The 16,846-nt window shown below is 45.2% G+C and overlaps 1 protein-coding gene across 1 annotated transcript in view; it reads left to right on the top strand.

The window, feature by feature from the left end:
* Tln2 (talin 2) overlaps positions 1–16,846 on the top strand; it is a 321,645-nt gene that overhangs the window by 253,534 nt on the left and 51,265 nt on the right. Inside the window, exons 35-41 of the mRNA XM_048332637.1 lie at positions 235–357; positions 1,614–1,757; positions 3,479–3,640; positions 9,726–9,866; positions 10,276–10,457; positions 11,200–11,332; positions 15,327–15,428. Of these exons, the coding sequence (XP_048188594.1) occupies positions 235–357; positions 1,614–1,757; positions 3,479–3,640; positions 9,726–9,866; positions 10,276–10,457; positions 11,200–11,332; positions 15,327–15,428 (987 nt within the window). The remainder of the gene's footprint in view (positions 1–234; positions 358–1,613; positions 1,758–3,478; positions 3,641–9,725; positions 9,867–10,275; positions 10,458–11,199; positions 11,333–15,326; positions 15,429–16,846) is intronic.

Here is a 16,846-nt window from a genome sequence, read left to right as displayed (position 1 = left end):
GGGTTACAGTTTCATATGTAAGGCAGTAAGTACATTTCTTATCAAACCTGTTACCGCCTCCTTCGTTTTTCTCCCATCTCCCCCCCCCCACTTCCCTCCCCAGCCTCCCCCCAATGGTACAGTTGGTTTACAGCATATTGTCTTGTAAGTATTGCTGTTGCATTGGTTCGCCTTTTACCCTTTGTCTCTCTGTTTTGGTCAGTATGCCACAGAACTGGCTGTTTTGTTTTGCAGGTTCTAGGGGAGTCGATGGCAGGGATTTCACAGAATGCCAAGACCGGAGACCTCCCTGCTTTTGGAGAATGTGTGGGCATCGCATCTAAGGCTCTGTGCGGGCTGACTGAGGCTGCGGCCCAGGTAAGAAGTTGGTCTCTGTGCAGCTCTTCCAGCCTGTGCCCTGCACTGGATAGCAGGAGTGATTGGACCCCTGTGCCTGGCAAAGAGGAATGCTTGTTCTTTCTCCAAGTACCATCCTAGAAACCATGGGAGAGGCAGTGACTCCTAGGCTGGTAGAGCATCTCATTAGGACATCAGCTAGTTCTCCTGTGGTCAAGTAAAGCAGGGACAGTGAGAGCCAGCACACAGAATCAGAGACCAGCTCATTTTTAAAGGTCATTCTTCCAGGTGAGTTGTTTTTGTGGGGAAAAGTAACTGCTGAGTAATTCAAGCTTTCTGAGGCTCCAGAAGTGCAAAAATGTCAGGCCTTCTAAGAGACAAGGGAAGGAAAAAAAAATTAGACATCATCATCCAGAGATGCAGTGTGGTGTGTTCTTTTAGTCTTCTTCATCTGCTCTGTGCATTTCAAATCACTGTTGGGACCATATGGCAAAAGCTTCAAAGATGTCACCATCTAGCTTGCAGGACTTATCAATAGCAGTTACCTCGTACTTAGAAGAATATCCCTAGTCTAGAGGATACAATTCTGCACCCTCAGCCTTCTCCACAGACCTCAGGCCAAATGAACTAATGTTCCTGCTCACATGTTCATCGTCCCTTAGTTACTTCCTAACATACCCAAAGGGAATCCAAAGAGACATCCTTCTTGGTGAGCTCCTGGGCCTCTTGGGGACCCAGTGCTGAACCATCTCACTCTGCTTACTCAAGTACCCAGCTAGAATTCTTTCTGCTATTGGAAATAATGTCTGTGCTGTATAATGGGAAGTCCTGGGTAGGGCAGGTTCCAGAACTGGGTTGGTCCAGAAGCTCTAATCCACACTGTCATCCTTTTTCCCCCCCACTCTCATCTGCCTGTCAGGGTTTGCTTCACACTAAAGCCAGGTATCTTCCTGATTATATGATTATGGCTGCCAGGAGCAATGAGGGATACATCTAACCATGTACATGTCTCACAGAGAAGTTTCTTAAAGACCTTGACTTAAGAACAAGGAGACTGTTCCCTGAAGCCTGCAATGAAGTCCTGCTGGCATGTCAAACTGGCACAAGCCTGTTACTATACCTTTATTGGCCAAAGGCCAAAGGGTTATGATTGCCCTGACCAGCTTGCCGTAGCACCTCTATGCCTGACAGCTGTGGTCGGGTACAGTGCATCCCATCACCTCTCAGGAGTTCATCCAGCATCATGAAGCCTGAGCTGCAGTCTTCTCCTTTTCTAGGCTGCCTACCTGGTTGGCATCTCTGATCCAAACAGCCAAGCAGGCCACCAGGGCCTAGTGGATCCCATCCAGTTTGCCAGGGCTAACCAGGCCATCCAGATGGCATGCCAGAACCTAGTGGATCCAGGCAGCAGCCCATCACAGGTAATCAGGGAAGGTGTGGTAGGGTGGGGGGGGGGAAGGGAGGGATGTGGGCAACTAGTAAACAATCCTATTCTTTATATTTGCAAAGCCAGTAAATGCAGCTCTGTAGATAATGACCATGAAAAGTATTGCAGAATGTGGTGCAAGCAGAGATTTGCAAGTGCTTAGAAAGTTGGAGTGCCAGATTGCACTGAGAGTGAAGGAATTCCATCACTGAGCGTGAAGGAAGCCCAGTGAACTCACTGACTTAGTCAATGCAGGACATTCCTTAAGGGTTTGTCCTGTATTGAGCATTAAGGAGTCGACATGGATGAGACCTGATCTTCCGCTCCCCCCGTCCTCCCTTCTCTTAAGTCTTTTGGGCCAAGTTTAGAAAGTACAGTTATCACAGAATGTGACATTTCAGGGGAAGACAAAGAAAGGTGTCATGGCTTTTCTGAGGGACTTGTTAGGTGTCCTTCAGAGATGATGTCACTGCACTTGACCTCAAAGTAGGGGTCAAATCTACGGCACAAAAAGGATCTAGAAAGACATTTTAGAACCATGTGTGGACATTCTATGACACTTCTACTACCAGAATGCTGTGGGCTTATTAAAGCAGCATGGACTTAAACCAAGAGAGGAAATGACAGCAGTCTTGGGAGGCAACTGTGAACCCCAGGAACAGCATTGTTGAAGCAAGAGAAGGAACCAAGTAAAGAAGGCAACACAGGGCCCATCTGGACCTATAGCTGCAATGTCAGTACACTGAGAGCCCTTTACTGTCCAGAGGAAGCCATCAGTGCCCAGCTTATTTTTTCCTTTTAGACTAGACCAGAGTTTTACAATATGGTGGCCACTAGCAACATATGGCAGTTGAAATATAGTTAGTCCAAATTGTGATGGCTTATAAATATAAAATTACACACTAGATTTCAAAGACTTGTGAACAAAAGAAAAGGGAGGGAGGGACGAAGGAAGGAAGGAAGGAAAGGAAGGAAGGAAGGAAGGAAGGAAGGAAGGAAGGAAGGAAGGAAGGAAGGAAGGAAGGAAGGAAGGAAGGACATACACATAAGAATCTTTTGAAGGGTGCTGGTGGCTCAGGCCTATAATCCTAGCTACTCAGGAGGCTGAGATCTGAGGATTGTGGTTCAAAGTCAGCCCAGGCAGGAAAGTCTCCATGAAATTCTTATTTCTAACCACTCAAAAATAAAAAAAACCCACAAAAGTGGCACTGTGGCTAAAGTGGTAAAGTACTCGCCTTGAGCAAAAGAAGCTCAGAGACAGCACCTAGGCCCAGAGTTCAAGCCCCAGGACCAGAAAAAAAAAATCTTGAATAGAACTTGTTATGTGATTATATGATGACATATTTGAGATATTAAATACAATATATTTCATGAAGTAATTTCTCTTACTTCTCCATTTTAATGTGGCTAATAGAAATTGTTAAGTTACATATATGCAGCCCTTGGAATAGAGCCAGAACTATGAACCTTCTATTTGAGGGTTTCAAAGATTAGCCGGCCCATGCTGGGCCACACTCCCATCAATGCACCATTACCTCCTTGCCTTTTCTGTTTTCCTTTTCCCTTGCTTGATATTTCTTGCCCTCTCCTTTCTTGGAGTAATCTTGGGAATGGCAGAGCTAGAAGCATGTGTTGCTGGCCAGGCTCTGGACATGAGTTAAAGAGGAACTCAGCCCCTCTGCACTGAAGCATGCAAACTGGCTCCATGCTTTGTAGGTCCTGTCGGCTGCCACAATCGTTGCCAAGCACACGTCGGCCTTGTGCAATGCCTGCCGCATCGCCTCATCCAAGACGGCCAACCCTGTGGCCAAGAGACACTTTGTCCAGTCAGCCAAGGAGGTTGCCAACAGCACAGCCAACCTGGTGAAGACCATCAAGGTAGGGTAACTGCACTGTGGGACTGACTGGTCCCTGTAAAAACTGTCATGGAGCTGAAAGAAGAACGCCGCTGAGGGCTCTGCCCTCCTAAAGCCTCTGTGAAGCTCACTGAGCAAGGAGGAGATATCACTAAAAGGAGATGCTCATCAGGAAAGCCAAAAAAACTTTGGTCCCTACTCACACCCTAAAGGTGTGAAAGGACCCCTCTAAATTCTGAAACTGGAGCATTTGAAATAGAACTTGGGCTGAAGGGGTAGGGTATAGGACCTCTCATGGCTTTGTACACAAGCATCTTATATGTATATAAATTGTGCTGACCAAATTGTATTGAGTTGGGGCCAGTAATAGGGCTTTTGCCATTGCTGTTGGGTATGTATGAATCAGGAGAGGATGTGGAGGTACAAGGAAGTGGGAAATGGTGGGAAAAAATCATTTTAGACTCTTGTAGGGTATCCTGTTCATAGCTGTTTAAATATTTTAAATGGAACATCAACTTTTTAAAATAGAGCCTCTGTGTTCCTAAGAGTTCACCCTTGTGTTTAAGTCCATGAACAGTGAACAGGACAGGCTGGGCCTACCTGCCAGGAACAAGTTGAACTAGCCAGGCTATGTTCTTGGTTAAATGGATAAGAAAAGTACATCCTCTGCCCTGAGCTTGGACCATGCGAGCTGGCAGCTGACTTATGGGAAAACAGCCAGAGCCTAAATGGCAAATCACGGACATAGAGCTCAGCTCCACATCTCCACAGTCTTCAAACAGCCTTGTCGTGGAAGGCAAGGTTCACAGAAAGACCAGAAACAGCAATGCTTCCTATACACTCCTAATGACTGAATTCAAACCAGGGTCCTGAACATATGAAACATGTGTTCTGCTACTGAGCTAAGCCCCCACCCCAGCATTGATGCTTTTATCTCATTCCCAGTCAGGTAGGAGGGCCTGCTATGTTGCTGTCAGGAATCCCGGTATAGCATGTCTTCTCCTAGTGCCTTCCAGGAGATAGGACACAGCACTCCTCATTTTCCTTTTGCTACAAAAAAGGATTTTCTCCCCTGGAGAAATCAGTGAACAAGATGAGCTTGGCAGAGGCCAAAGGAGAGAGTGTCCAGCCTAGAAGCAGCTGGACGCTGGCTGGCAAAAGCAGAACATTTACCCCAGTCAGCAGTTTCTAAGTTGTTTCAACAGTGTCTTTTACAGATAAATAAACAATAAGCCCTATTTGAAGGCAATAATAAACTAGGTTGAAATAAATGAATAAATAAATTAAAGCCAATGCTCTGGTGCCATTATAGACTAATAAAAAGTGTGTGTATTCATGTGTGTGTGTGTACGCATGCACGCACGCACGCACATGCGCACGCATATGCACATGCTGGACCTGGTGCTTGAACTCAGGGCCTGGGCACTGTCCCTCAGCTTTTGGGCTCCAGGCTAGCACTCTACCACAGCTCTACTTCTGTGGTTTGGGTGGTTAAATGGAGATAAGAGTCTCATGGCTTTCCTATCCAGGCTGGCTTTGAACTGTGATCCTCAGATCTCAGCCTCCTGAGTAGGATTACAGGTATGAGCTATCTTGCCTTTTTCTTTTTCCTTTCTTTCCTTCTTTTTTTTCCTTCGGGCGTGCACATGCGTGGGGGGCGGGGTGTGGGTGGATGGGTGTCAGGATTGTGGGGCTTGAACTCAGCACCTGGCCACTGTCCCTGTGCTTTGTTTTTCTGTTGCTTGTTTTTGTTTTTGCTCAAGGCTAGTGCTCTACAACTTTGAACCACAACTGTACTTCCGAGCTTTTATTTTAAATGGCTATTTTGTGTATTTTGCTCATTGCTACTTTTTGTAGAGGGGAAACTGAGACAGAATGAGGCTACTTTTTGTAGAGGGGAAACTGAGGCAGAATGACTAAGTAATTCTATCTAGGTAAGCCAGCCAGTTGGTGAAGGATGAAAATCCCTCAGAACCCCTGCTGTAAGCCTTAGCCTGCTGTTCAAGTTCTTTGAGATGGAGAGACCTATTCATCTCCCCAGCCTGGGAAGAAAAACTTCGTTATGTTTACATAGAGTTCAAGTGTAAGTCTGAGGGAAGTTGGACGGGCAAGGGAAAATATACTTGAAAAGTAGTGACATCATTGTCGGGTGCTGCATAATGAACCTTTCTCAGTCATGTTCTGATCATTAAAAAAACAAAGTATATTTAGATGGACCAAGGGGGTGGAGACACTCTTTATCCCATAGAAATTGCAGGAGCCCTCTCTCTTTTCTGCTGCCTCCTTGGTTTTAAATCCTGGCCTGTGTCTGTAGAAAGCATCTCTGTTAAGATCTGGGCTAGCTTTGTTTCCTATTCTCCCCACAGTGTCAAAGCCCCATTGCAGTGCCCCACAGCAAATGAGTTCTTGTGATGGCCTGAAAGATAGGCTGTGATAAACCTCAGGGAGGAGTGTGGAGCACATAAAGGCCTGTAACCCGCCAGTGCCCTGGGAACCAACAGCAGGACAAGAAGAACAGAAAGGAACATATTGCCTCCCAACTCGTCAAAATGTGCCTGGGTTTTCAGTTCCCACTGTGTGACTGGGTTTGCAGGAATCTGTGAACTTTGTTTGCAATCTACTCATACAAATGAAATTTTAATTCCCTAATACTCAATGGAGCTGCCCTAGCAGCTGCATTTCCCTCTCCATGTTATAGTGCTTAATATTGCTTTTAATCTCTGAACCATGAGGATATAACCAATCATAAACCCAGCTGCTACACCTTCTAGACACAAAGGGCAAGAGGAGGGGTACATATGTGCCTCCAAAGGTTCGAGATCTTTCCTGATGGTGTTCTTTATAATCCCAAACCACAGTGTAGCAAGGATACATTTCTGTATGTGTATACCACCTTCCTAGCCAGGAATGGCTTTCAATGCTTGGCAGTCTACCTCTGACCATGACCCACCATCCCTCTTCTGTTCACCACATACATATTTGCCTGCTTGTGCGCCTTACCTCGCCTTGAATCCAATGTGGGGAATGGAATGTTATTTTAGATGTGCAGTCACTCGGGTTTGGGTGCCAAGTGGAAATTATGCAACCCCTAGCTTTTGTTTTTCTGAGAAGTTGAAGTTTGGCCTTGCCTCTCGCGGTGGAGTGAAGGCTCAGATTCTTGCAATTAGGCATTTCCAGTGTGTACCACAGACACCCGATCACCCCGGCTCTCTGTAATCAAATTTGGCTTGGCTGTAAGTATGTTTTCTTGATCATCCTTATGTTTGGATTTGGTATCAAGTAGGATTCTTCCTAGGAAAAAGGAAACAATTCTGGGGCTTCTTTGGGCTTTTTATTGCCTTTGTCTGGGGGCAGTAGAAGGGAAGGGAAGCCAGAGGCTTGGGGTCATGGTCTGAAGCATGCCAGAAAGTACACAGCAACCTTAGTATGGTCAATAGTGTTATTTTCCACGTCCTGATCTCATTGTTTAGAAAGTCAGGGGATTAGTATTAAATGATCTTTAAGGTCCTTTCTAACCCCGAAGGCCATGAGTCTTTGATTTGTGTGTGTGTGTGTGTGTGTGTACACAGAAATTGTTTCTCCTAGCTGTCTGTAAGGCTGTTGAGAATATTCAGAGCAGTATGGGGTGGGGGGGGAGCTCCTTGTTGTTCCACTGTGCCTGGACATGCAGCCAAGTGAATTTCATCCTTATGGCTGGTGTAATGGCCATTCGGTGACACACAGCATCTGCAGGGATGCGCTCTTGCTTACTGCTAGACTTAGGAGTTTGCTTGACTGGCTCCATTGTGCCCACGGGACATGGGATTTGGAAGTGAAATAATCATCTGTGCAAACTATCCTTTCCCTATGCCAACTGTCTCCTTCAGAAGAAATAACTGTCTTCTTTTTTTGCAAACAAGAAAATGTGGTTTGTGTGGCTTGGCATTCAGGTTCATGTATTCAGTGCCCTGTCCTGGGAATACCAAATGGAGCTACATGACAAATGGGTTTTAGGATCTAGGCTGAACAAAAAACAAACATCCCGTTGGTGAAGTTAATACAACTGTACCAGTGGAGAATTATTCCTTGGATAAGTAGTGACTTTATCCATTTGTGCATCAGTGGCTTGGTCAGATGTTTCCTTTTCTTCCAGATGGAAGGGCTGTGAGAAGCAGGGGGAGAGGGGTGGTGAGCATGGAGAGGTGAGAAGCTGGAAGACTGAGCAACACCAAGGGGAAGGGATGGGTGGAGCTGGGGCCCAAGTATCCTAGACTCCAAAGTCTACTTGGCTGTATGCCTGCTTCCCTCATTTGCCTAAACAGGGGCCACTTGAGTCAGGCTTCTGCTAGGTGGTACCCACCTGGCCTCCCACTCATATTCTTAGATTGCTCGGAGGCCTGGTGGAAGGAACCCAACCTTCACAAGTCAGGGATGTTAATCATGCAATGACATCAGTGTGCTTAGAGCGTTCTCATCTATACCACCAGTGCCAGCGGTGTAAAGTCAGCCTTTAGTACATACATTAAGTGGTAGGTAGAGAGGCGGCTCTCTGTAAGCAATAAGCAGCAGAGAAGTTACCATAAGGCCTGTGCCTGTCGGTGGGGGAAGGACATAAGCTAAGGCCAGACCAGGCACTATATTAGTGAAGATGGTGAATTAGTGGGCTTATGGGAATTCTTCTGAAACTATTAGCATTGTGGATGTAATTACTATGCCAAGCTGCCAAGGCTTGACTGGAATGTAGCTGTTATTCAGAAATAGCCTTCAAACGACCCAGCTTGCCTCCTCTTGCCCTACTGAACAACAGAATACTCCCATTTCAGACCGAGTTTATTGCGTGATACTGGGGTTTTCATTCACTAATTGTCTAAGTTAGCTTTTATTTATTGCTCATAAGGATTAAAAGTTTAATTGGTCATTAATGAGGGAATTTACATTCTTCTGCAAATGTAACTGCCTTTGCCCATGTAGTCCTTTGCTGAATGCTATCACTGGGTCACAGACTGTTAGTTCTAACAGTCTTGTTATGGAGGAGGTGGAGTCTGGGATTGGGAACCTGACCTCCTCCTGTTAACCCTTTGTGGGACAGCCAGGCTTGGCTCATAGGCTTAGATCCTGTAAATGGATTCTCTCTCATCTATCAGCAGTCTATGATCACCCAATAATGTGGTGCTACCTGCTACTAGTTGGGAGTGTGTGTGTTTTGTTTGGGTGTGTTGTTTTTTTTTTCATTTTTAATTCTTATTGCTTGTTTGAACCATGGTCTTGTGCTTACTAGGCAAACTCTCTACTTGAGCAAAACTCTCTAGCCTGCTGCTTCTAGTTTTTTTTAGTTTTTTTTTAAATGAAGCATAAAATAGATAAAAGCACCTCCTAGAGCTCCACAAAATGTCTCACTAGGTTGACAAACAGAATATTATCAGCACCTAGAAGCCCATGTCCCCCATGCTCCCTTTCATTCCAGCTGTTTCAGAGAATGACCCAACTTCTAACACCCTAGATTAGTTTCAACTAGTCCTGTACTTCGCACAAATGGAATAGTATAGCAGGTATCCTTTTGTGCATGGCCTCTTTCCTTTTATACATACATATACATAGTATGTGAGATGTGTCTACTTGGTTGGGGTAAGTTGTGCCTGTTTCTAGGCAATGGATTCCATTGTGTTCCTTTCAAGATGGTGGTCATGCCAGTCTCAACTCCATCAAGGATATGGGAATGTCTAGGTAAAACTTAGAGCAGTAAGGAACACCAAAGTGTAGATCTTTATCAATTGGGAGGAAATGGACTTAGTATGAGTGGAAATGGACAGAGAACCCCAAGGGTTATAGCTTCCCAAGCAGAGAAGGTGGTTTGATGGCCAGGTATGATAGCACAGCCAGAGGGAGTGGAAAGCAAGCACACTCCAATCCAAGTCTGTTTCCTGTGAGCTATACATCCAGCTTTTATCTCAGGATTATTCACTGGGCCCTTCTACCTGATGGCAGAGGCCTCTCCAATCAGTTTTTGTCTTTCATGAATTTGCCAAACGTTTTCAGTAGTTTTCCCATTGGCCAGAGAGCTGATCAGCATGGCTTAGGAATGATTCGTGTTTCCCATAGGATGTAACCTCCTGCTTTTCCTCCATTAGGCCCTGGATGGGGATTTCTCTGAAGACAACCGCAATAAGTGTCGCATCGCCACTGCACCCTTGATCGAAGCTGTGGAGAACCTAACAGCATTCGCCTCGAACCCTGAGTTTGTCAGCATTCCTGCCCAGATCAGTTCTGAGGTGTGAGAGCCTTCACAGCAAAGGAAATATTCAGTTCAGTGGCTGCAATTTCTGTAGGACACTGGGTGAATGTGAACAGTTAAAACTCCAAGAGGTCTTCTTGTCAGTCCATATGTAGGAAACTGTTATGGTGGATGCTGTCATAGAGCTCACTGATAAACTCTTGAGAAACAATAGCTTTGTATCTTAAGAACAATCTCTTTGCCCAGGATTATAAGATATATCATGCTCAAAACTGTTATCAAAAGAACAAACAAGGATCCTGGTTCCCACCATCCAGACCCTTCTTATGCTGGTCTCCTCCCAAACAGCAGAAGTGGTGACTTGATAGAGAATAGACTTTCCCAAGCCCAACATATTCATTCATGTGTGTGTACCCTGCCTTAACCTGACTGTTGTTTGACTTTAGGGCTCCCAGGCACAAGAACCAATTTTGATATCTGCCAAGACCATGCTAGAAAGCTCATCATACCTCATCCGCACTGCCTGCTCTCTGGCCATCAACCCCAAAGACCCTCCCACCTGGTCTGTGCTGGCTGGACATTCCCACACTGTGTCTGACTCCATTAAGAGTCTCATCACGTCAATCAGGTCAGTTTCCCATCTGGAGATTTCTCCAAGCCTGTATCTGAATAATAGAGCAGGAGGAGGGATAAACTCACCAAGCTTCTTACCTACTAGTAAAGCTGGTTATTCCCATCATCTTTTTTTTTGATCGGTGATGGGTCTTGAATTCAGGGCCTAGGCACTGTCTCTGAGCTTTTCTTGGCTCAAGGCTCTCACTCTACCACTTTGAGCCACAGCTCCACTCCCAGTTTTGGGGTAGTTAATTGGAGATAGGAGTAGCATGGACTTTCCTGTCCCAGTTGGCTCTGAACCAGGATACTCAGATCTCATCCTCCTGAATAGCTAAGATTGGTTATAGGCATGTACCATCAGCACCTGGCACCATCATAATTTTTGTTTATGTCTTTGGGATCACTGATAGTACTAGTTACATAGCTAACTTCAGCAAGTACTGCATATCAGATATTATCCCAAGCATTTTTACCTATATTGTCATATTAGAGCACTGCAACATTACAAGTTATCTATTCCATGGTTTCCATTTTATTAGTGAAAATGATTCAGGTGAACATTCCCCCAGTTCTAGTCCCAGCACTTCTATTTCACCATATTGTGTGTACTTAGGAGGTTAGGGCAAGAGCATAATCCTTAATTAAGCTGATCAAGCAGCAGCAGGACAGAGGGGCTGCTAGACTACCAATGGTAGAACAGCTCACAGGACTTGAGCCCTGCAAACCTTGTGTTTGATTTGCACTGTCCTTTCCAGGGACAAGGCTCCTGGGCAGCGGGAATGTGACCACTCCATTGATGGCATCAATCGGTGTATCCGGGACATCGAGCAGGCCTCACTGGCAGCGGTCAGCCAGAGCCTGGCTACAAGGGATGACATCTCTGTGGAGGTAAGTGAGGGCTCTGTGGCCAGCCCAGATGGCTGTGGAGGTGCTGAAGAACTTCAGCATCAGGCTTTGGGGGGTGGAAACAGTGGAATCAAAATGATCCTAGTGCTAGTGTGTTCTCATTGTATGGCCCTCCCTTATATAAGGTAAGTTTTTTTTTTAAGTATGGTAATTCTGGGAAGGAAAAGGAGGGAAGAGAGAGGAGGAGAGGGGAGGAGAGAAAGGAAGGAAGGGGGGAGGGGGGAAGGGAAGAGGAGGGGAGGGGAAGAAAAGAGATTATAAGTGAAAAGAGAAGAGTAGAGAAGGAGAGGGGCAGGGAGAGGAGGAGAGGAAAGAAGGGAAAAGGAAGAGGAAGATGGCTGGGGAAGGAACACACCTACTACTAGAGGTAGAAAGTTCAAATGTGGCTAAGACTCAAGGGAAATTATCATTAGACCCGATTAAGTGTATCTATAACACAGGTTTCCCATCAGATTCAGGTGAACACGTCAGTAGTGTGGTTCAGACATGTCAAGTGTGACTGTTCTTTGTGGTCATGTTCCATCATTGTACTTTGTGATTAGTGGGAATTTTTGACATGAAACTATAATGTGTTTGATCCATTCAAATCTAAAGAATCCGATCATATTCAATATCTAGTGTGTAAGGACCTTTCCTTTCTTGATGGTTTTCCCAAAGTTTAGAAAAGAATTTCCCTTGGAGTTGTTACTCTTTACTCATACAAAGCCTCCTGCTTCTTTCTCCATTGAGAACACAATGCCTCCCATCCAGGAGGAACTTGATGTTTACCTTGCTGTCATCGAACTCAGCACCAAGCTTTGTCTCCTTTCTCTAAGTTAGTGGGCAGGAGTTGGCATCATTCACTCCTGTTTCCTTCCAGACACAGACACAGACACAGACACAGACACACACACACACACACACACACACACACACACACACACACACACACACACACACACACACTTCCAGAAAAGGTGGGGGGGAGGAAGAACCAAGCATTCTCATTCTGTGTAGAATCCTACAATGATTACTTTTAGTATAAAGTATAATATGCGTACAGAAATTCACATCTACTGTGCAGCTCCATAACTTGGTGATAATTTACCAACTAAACACTCTATTCAGCCAGCCGCCCCTGATGAAAAACTGACCAGCCACCTCAGAAGTCCCCTGGCCCACCATCCTGTCATCATTCCTCCCAAGCCATGTTTTCTGTCTTCCCCTTTCTGACTGCATGTGCTTTCTAGTTTTACCATATTTAATAAGATTGGAGTTGTAGCTCAGTGGACTTTCTTGCCTAGCATGTGCAAGGCCCTTGGTTCAGTCCTTAGCACAAAATAACCAATTAGCCAGGTGCCCATGGTTTACGCCTCTAATCCTAGCTACTCAGGAGGCTAAGACCTGAAGATCAAGATCCAAAGCCAGCCCAGACAGGAAAGTCCAGGAGACTCTTATCTACAATTAATCACAGAAAAAGCCAGAAGTGGCACTGTGGCTCAAGTGGTAGAGTGCCAGCATTGACCAAAAGGAACTCAGGGACAGCACCCAGGCCCAGAGTTCAAGCCCCAGAACTGGCAAAATTAATAATAATAATAATAATTAATTAATTGAAAATTGATGCATTTCTTTTATTTGGCTTGACCTCTTTTGAGACCCTGTTTCCCTCTAGTATCCTTTGTAGTACTGGATTAGTGTTTATGAATTTCTTTAGTTTTTGTGTTTGGTGGAAGGTTTTAGTTTCTCCACCAATTGTAAATGATAGCTTTGCTGGGTATACCACTTTAAGTTGAAAGTTGTTGGCATTCAGAGCTTGAATTATCTCTTTCCCTCTCCTTGTATTTAGAGTTTGTGTTGAGAAATCTGTAGTTATTCTGTTCTTCTTTCCATTGTAATAAAATTCCCTCTTTGATTTTGTTGCCTTTCAAATTAATTCCTTAAGTCCAGAGTTTTCGCAACAATAATGTATTTAGGAGTGTCTCTTTCCTTGTCTTGTCTGCTTGGAATTCTGTTTGCCTCAGTCAGATGGGTAAGATTCTCTTTCTTGAGGGTGGGGACGTTTTCTGGGGGGGGGGGGTGGTGGTGGTGGTGGTTGTGGGGCTTGAACTCATGGCCTGGGTACTCTCTCTGAGCTTTTTTGCTCAAGGCTATTACTCTAACCACTTTGAGCCATTGCTCCACTTCTGGTTTTCTGGTGGTTAATTGGAGATAAAAAGTCTCGTGAAGAGGGAGATGGGGGAAAAAATGAGAGAGGAGGTAACAAGTTGGATAAGAAATGTACTTACTACCTTACATATTAAACTGTAGCCTCTCTGTACTTCACTTTGACAATAAAGAAAAAAAAAAAGTCTCATGGACTTTCTTGGCCAGGCTGCCTTTGAACCACAATCCTCACATCTCAGCTTCCTGAATAGCTAGGATTACAGGCTTGAGCCACCAGGCTGTCTGTTATTATTTTGCCGGATATTATCTTGTTGAATTGCAGGAATATTCTGACATTCTTTTTTTTTTTTTTTTTTTTTTTTTTGGCCAGTCCTGGGCCTTGGACTCAGGGCCTGAGCACTGTCCCTGGCTTCCTTTTGCTCAAGGCTAGCACTTTGCCACTTGAGCCACAGCGCCGCTTCTGGCCGTTTTCTGTATATGTGGTGCTGGGGAATCGAACCTAGGGCCTCGTGTATCCGAGGCAGGCACTCTTGCCGCTAGGCTATATCCCAAGCCCCATATTCTGACATTCTTGACTGTAATACATTGCGAATGTGAAGATTGTGAAGATAATAAGTAATTAGCTAAATTAGACCTTTGGAATTGGGGGAGGTATCCCTCTATTCATCCCATCTCCCTAGCTTTCTTTTATTTTCAAGCTTGTGTGTGAGGCTACCCTGCCTCCCCGAAGCCCTCCAGCTCAGATGCACCTTTGTCCTTTAGGAGAGTGACAGAGGCAGGACATTATGTCTCTGTCAGGAATCACCTCATTCCATGTGTGCATGACTAAAATGTCCAGTGTTCAGGATCAACAGATCCTGCTGTCTAATCAGTGATCATCTTCCAACAGTTCCCATGGAGAGATTGGATCTGGTTAATTGCTACTGGTTAATCATCTCCAACCTTGATTTTGCCCTGCCCTTATGCTCCCAACACAGTCTAACCATTTTTCCCTATTTCTTTGCAGGGCTGGGAAACATCCAACCCATGGGTTATATAAGGAAAGGCCTTGAAATTGCCTGGTGCCTAATGGGCCAGATTCATATGCTTCTTGTTGGCTGCCTATGGCTGTCTGTCTGTGGTGATAATTTTGTGTGGACCATGAGTAACTGTTAACAAATAATTCAAATGACAGAAGGGGTGAGGGGGGAAGGTTTCCCTTCCCTGGTTGAGCTCAGTTCTGCAGGGTGGCAAGACTAAACCATCTCAAATTTGAGCGGAAATACCTCCAGCTACCATTTTTCAATATCTGCCTGCCCATCACCCAGGACAGCGAGCCGAGATCCCACCCGCTCAGCCCACATCTGCACAGTACATCATCCTCTTTTCAGAGCTGATCTCATTTTTACATCACTCTCCTCTTCCTTCTCACGTGCTGAGAACACAGCAACCTGGATGTTCTCTCAGACCCCAATTAGCTGCCTGCATTTGGACAAAGCTTTCTCATCTTCTTAGAAAAGCCACAGCAATTCCACATTTTCAGTCATTGTGCCAAATCACCTAAAAGTAAAGGTATCACCAGCATGTCTTGTCGGGGCTGCAGGAGCCTGTAGGACGTAGGTTTCTCTCGATTGCCACATCGCTCATGGGAGGAATGATGGGGGTGTGGGGGTTCATCTAGGAGAGCTGAGGCGCCATGAGGTAGGGCAGGGGAGTCGCAGCTTGATGGAGCGCCTGGGCCTGTTGGTGTCCACTCTGTATGGTCTCCCTTGTCTTTCATGCAGGGATTTTTCAGTTGGCACAGCACTGTAAAGGAACCGTTGTCAGATGTACTTGACAGTTCTCTCCTTATCAGGCCCTGCAGGAGCAGCTGACTTCAGTAGTCCAGGAAATCGGGCACCTGATCGATCCAATCGCCACAGCAGCTCGGGGAGAAGCAGCCCAGCTGGGACATAAGGTAATGTGTACAAGGGACTTGGGAGGAGGAAGGGAGAGGAACGGGTGTCACAGAAAGAGAGAGATTATGTTTGATCCTGTCCTTATTCTCAAAGCCTGCAGCATTCCCCATCATCGGGTGCTCTTATTTACCCTTCCTTGAAATAAGCCAGAGACTGAAGTTGACACACCCAGCCTAAAGTCTAATATATTTCATCCTGATTGATTGGACCCATTTTGGCACATTTGAGGATACAGTGTCTTTTCCTAGTTGTCAGTGCCATGTCTGTTCTTGTATGTGCTGAGGCAACATAAATATTGGAACCTTTTCTCTTGAAGGCCAGAACTTTCCTACATGCCCACTGCACAGGAATCATTCAACCCACGTTTTTGTTGTTCTGTTTTGTTTTTGAGCCAGTCCTAGAGCCTGGGTACTGACACTTCTTTTGCTCACAGCTTGTACTTTACTTCTTGAGCCAAAGTGCCACTTCTGGCTCTTTGGTGATCGATTAGGAGATTAAGAGTCTCATGGACTTTCCTGCCTGGGCTGGCTTTGAACCTCGATCCTCAGATCTTAGCCTCCTGAATAGCTAGGATTACAGGCGTGAGCCGCCTGTGTCCAGCTCCTTCCCACAGTTTTAAGTGGCAAATGATGTTTTTCCTGATTGGAGTACACTTTGCAAACCCTTTGCAGAGAGCTAGTTTGTTGTGCAGCCTTTGCTTCAGCAGGGAGAGGTCAGAAATGGGATTCTTAACAGTCTCTGGGGCCTCCTAGCATTAATCAGTCCAGCCATCAGCATCCATGTACATACTAAGAAAAGAGGGAGCTAAAATCTGCTCTGCAGGTATTGATCTTAGAAAACCAATATTGTGAGCTTTTTCAAATTACAGCACAGCTTAAAGGCCTAATAAACTTCCCACTAGTTCCGAAGAGGCTGAAAATGGCCAGCATCTCTCTCTGCCTTTTTAAGAGTGGCAAATTGCATTTCTCCACTGAGTTTCTTTGGAATTAGGAAAGGGCTGCTTGTTTATTTGTATGGAAAAGAAGAAGGACTGTCCTGGAGGCTTGGGAAAACTGCCTTTGTGCCCATCATGGGGAAACAGTTTGGTAGAGTAGCCAGATGTTATTCCAGCACTTACTTTGGGCCATATATAGAGGTCCATTATCTACTCTGCAGATCTGCGTATGTGAGTCATATACAATGTTATATTTGTATACATAATGTATTAGGTAGGCACCTATTACTCATACATTAGTACAGAAAATTAAATCCCATGTTGGGGAGTGGCATCAAAATGGAGACCATATATTTGTCACAACTTACAGATTTACTCTTGGCTCTTTGGAAAAACTCAGTCTCCTGCTTTCTAAGAGGATGTTCAGGACAAAGGCAGCCTGTGGCTACCCAGCCATGGACTGAGCACCAATTCCCAACATTG

This window comes from Perognathus longimembris, chromosome 23, assembly GCF_023159225.1.
Source record: "Perognathus longimembris pacificus isolate PPM17 chromosome 23, ASM2315922v1, whole genome shotgun sequence".
In the NCBI taxonomy this organism is placed as follows: Eukaryota; Metazoa; Chordata; class Mammalia; order Rodentia; family Heteromyidae; genus Perognathus; species Perognathus longimembris.
This window is presented reverse-complemented; position numbering and strand designations above follow the sequence as displayed.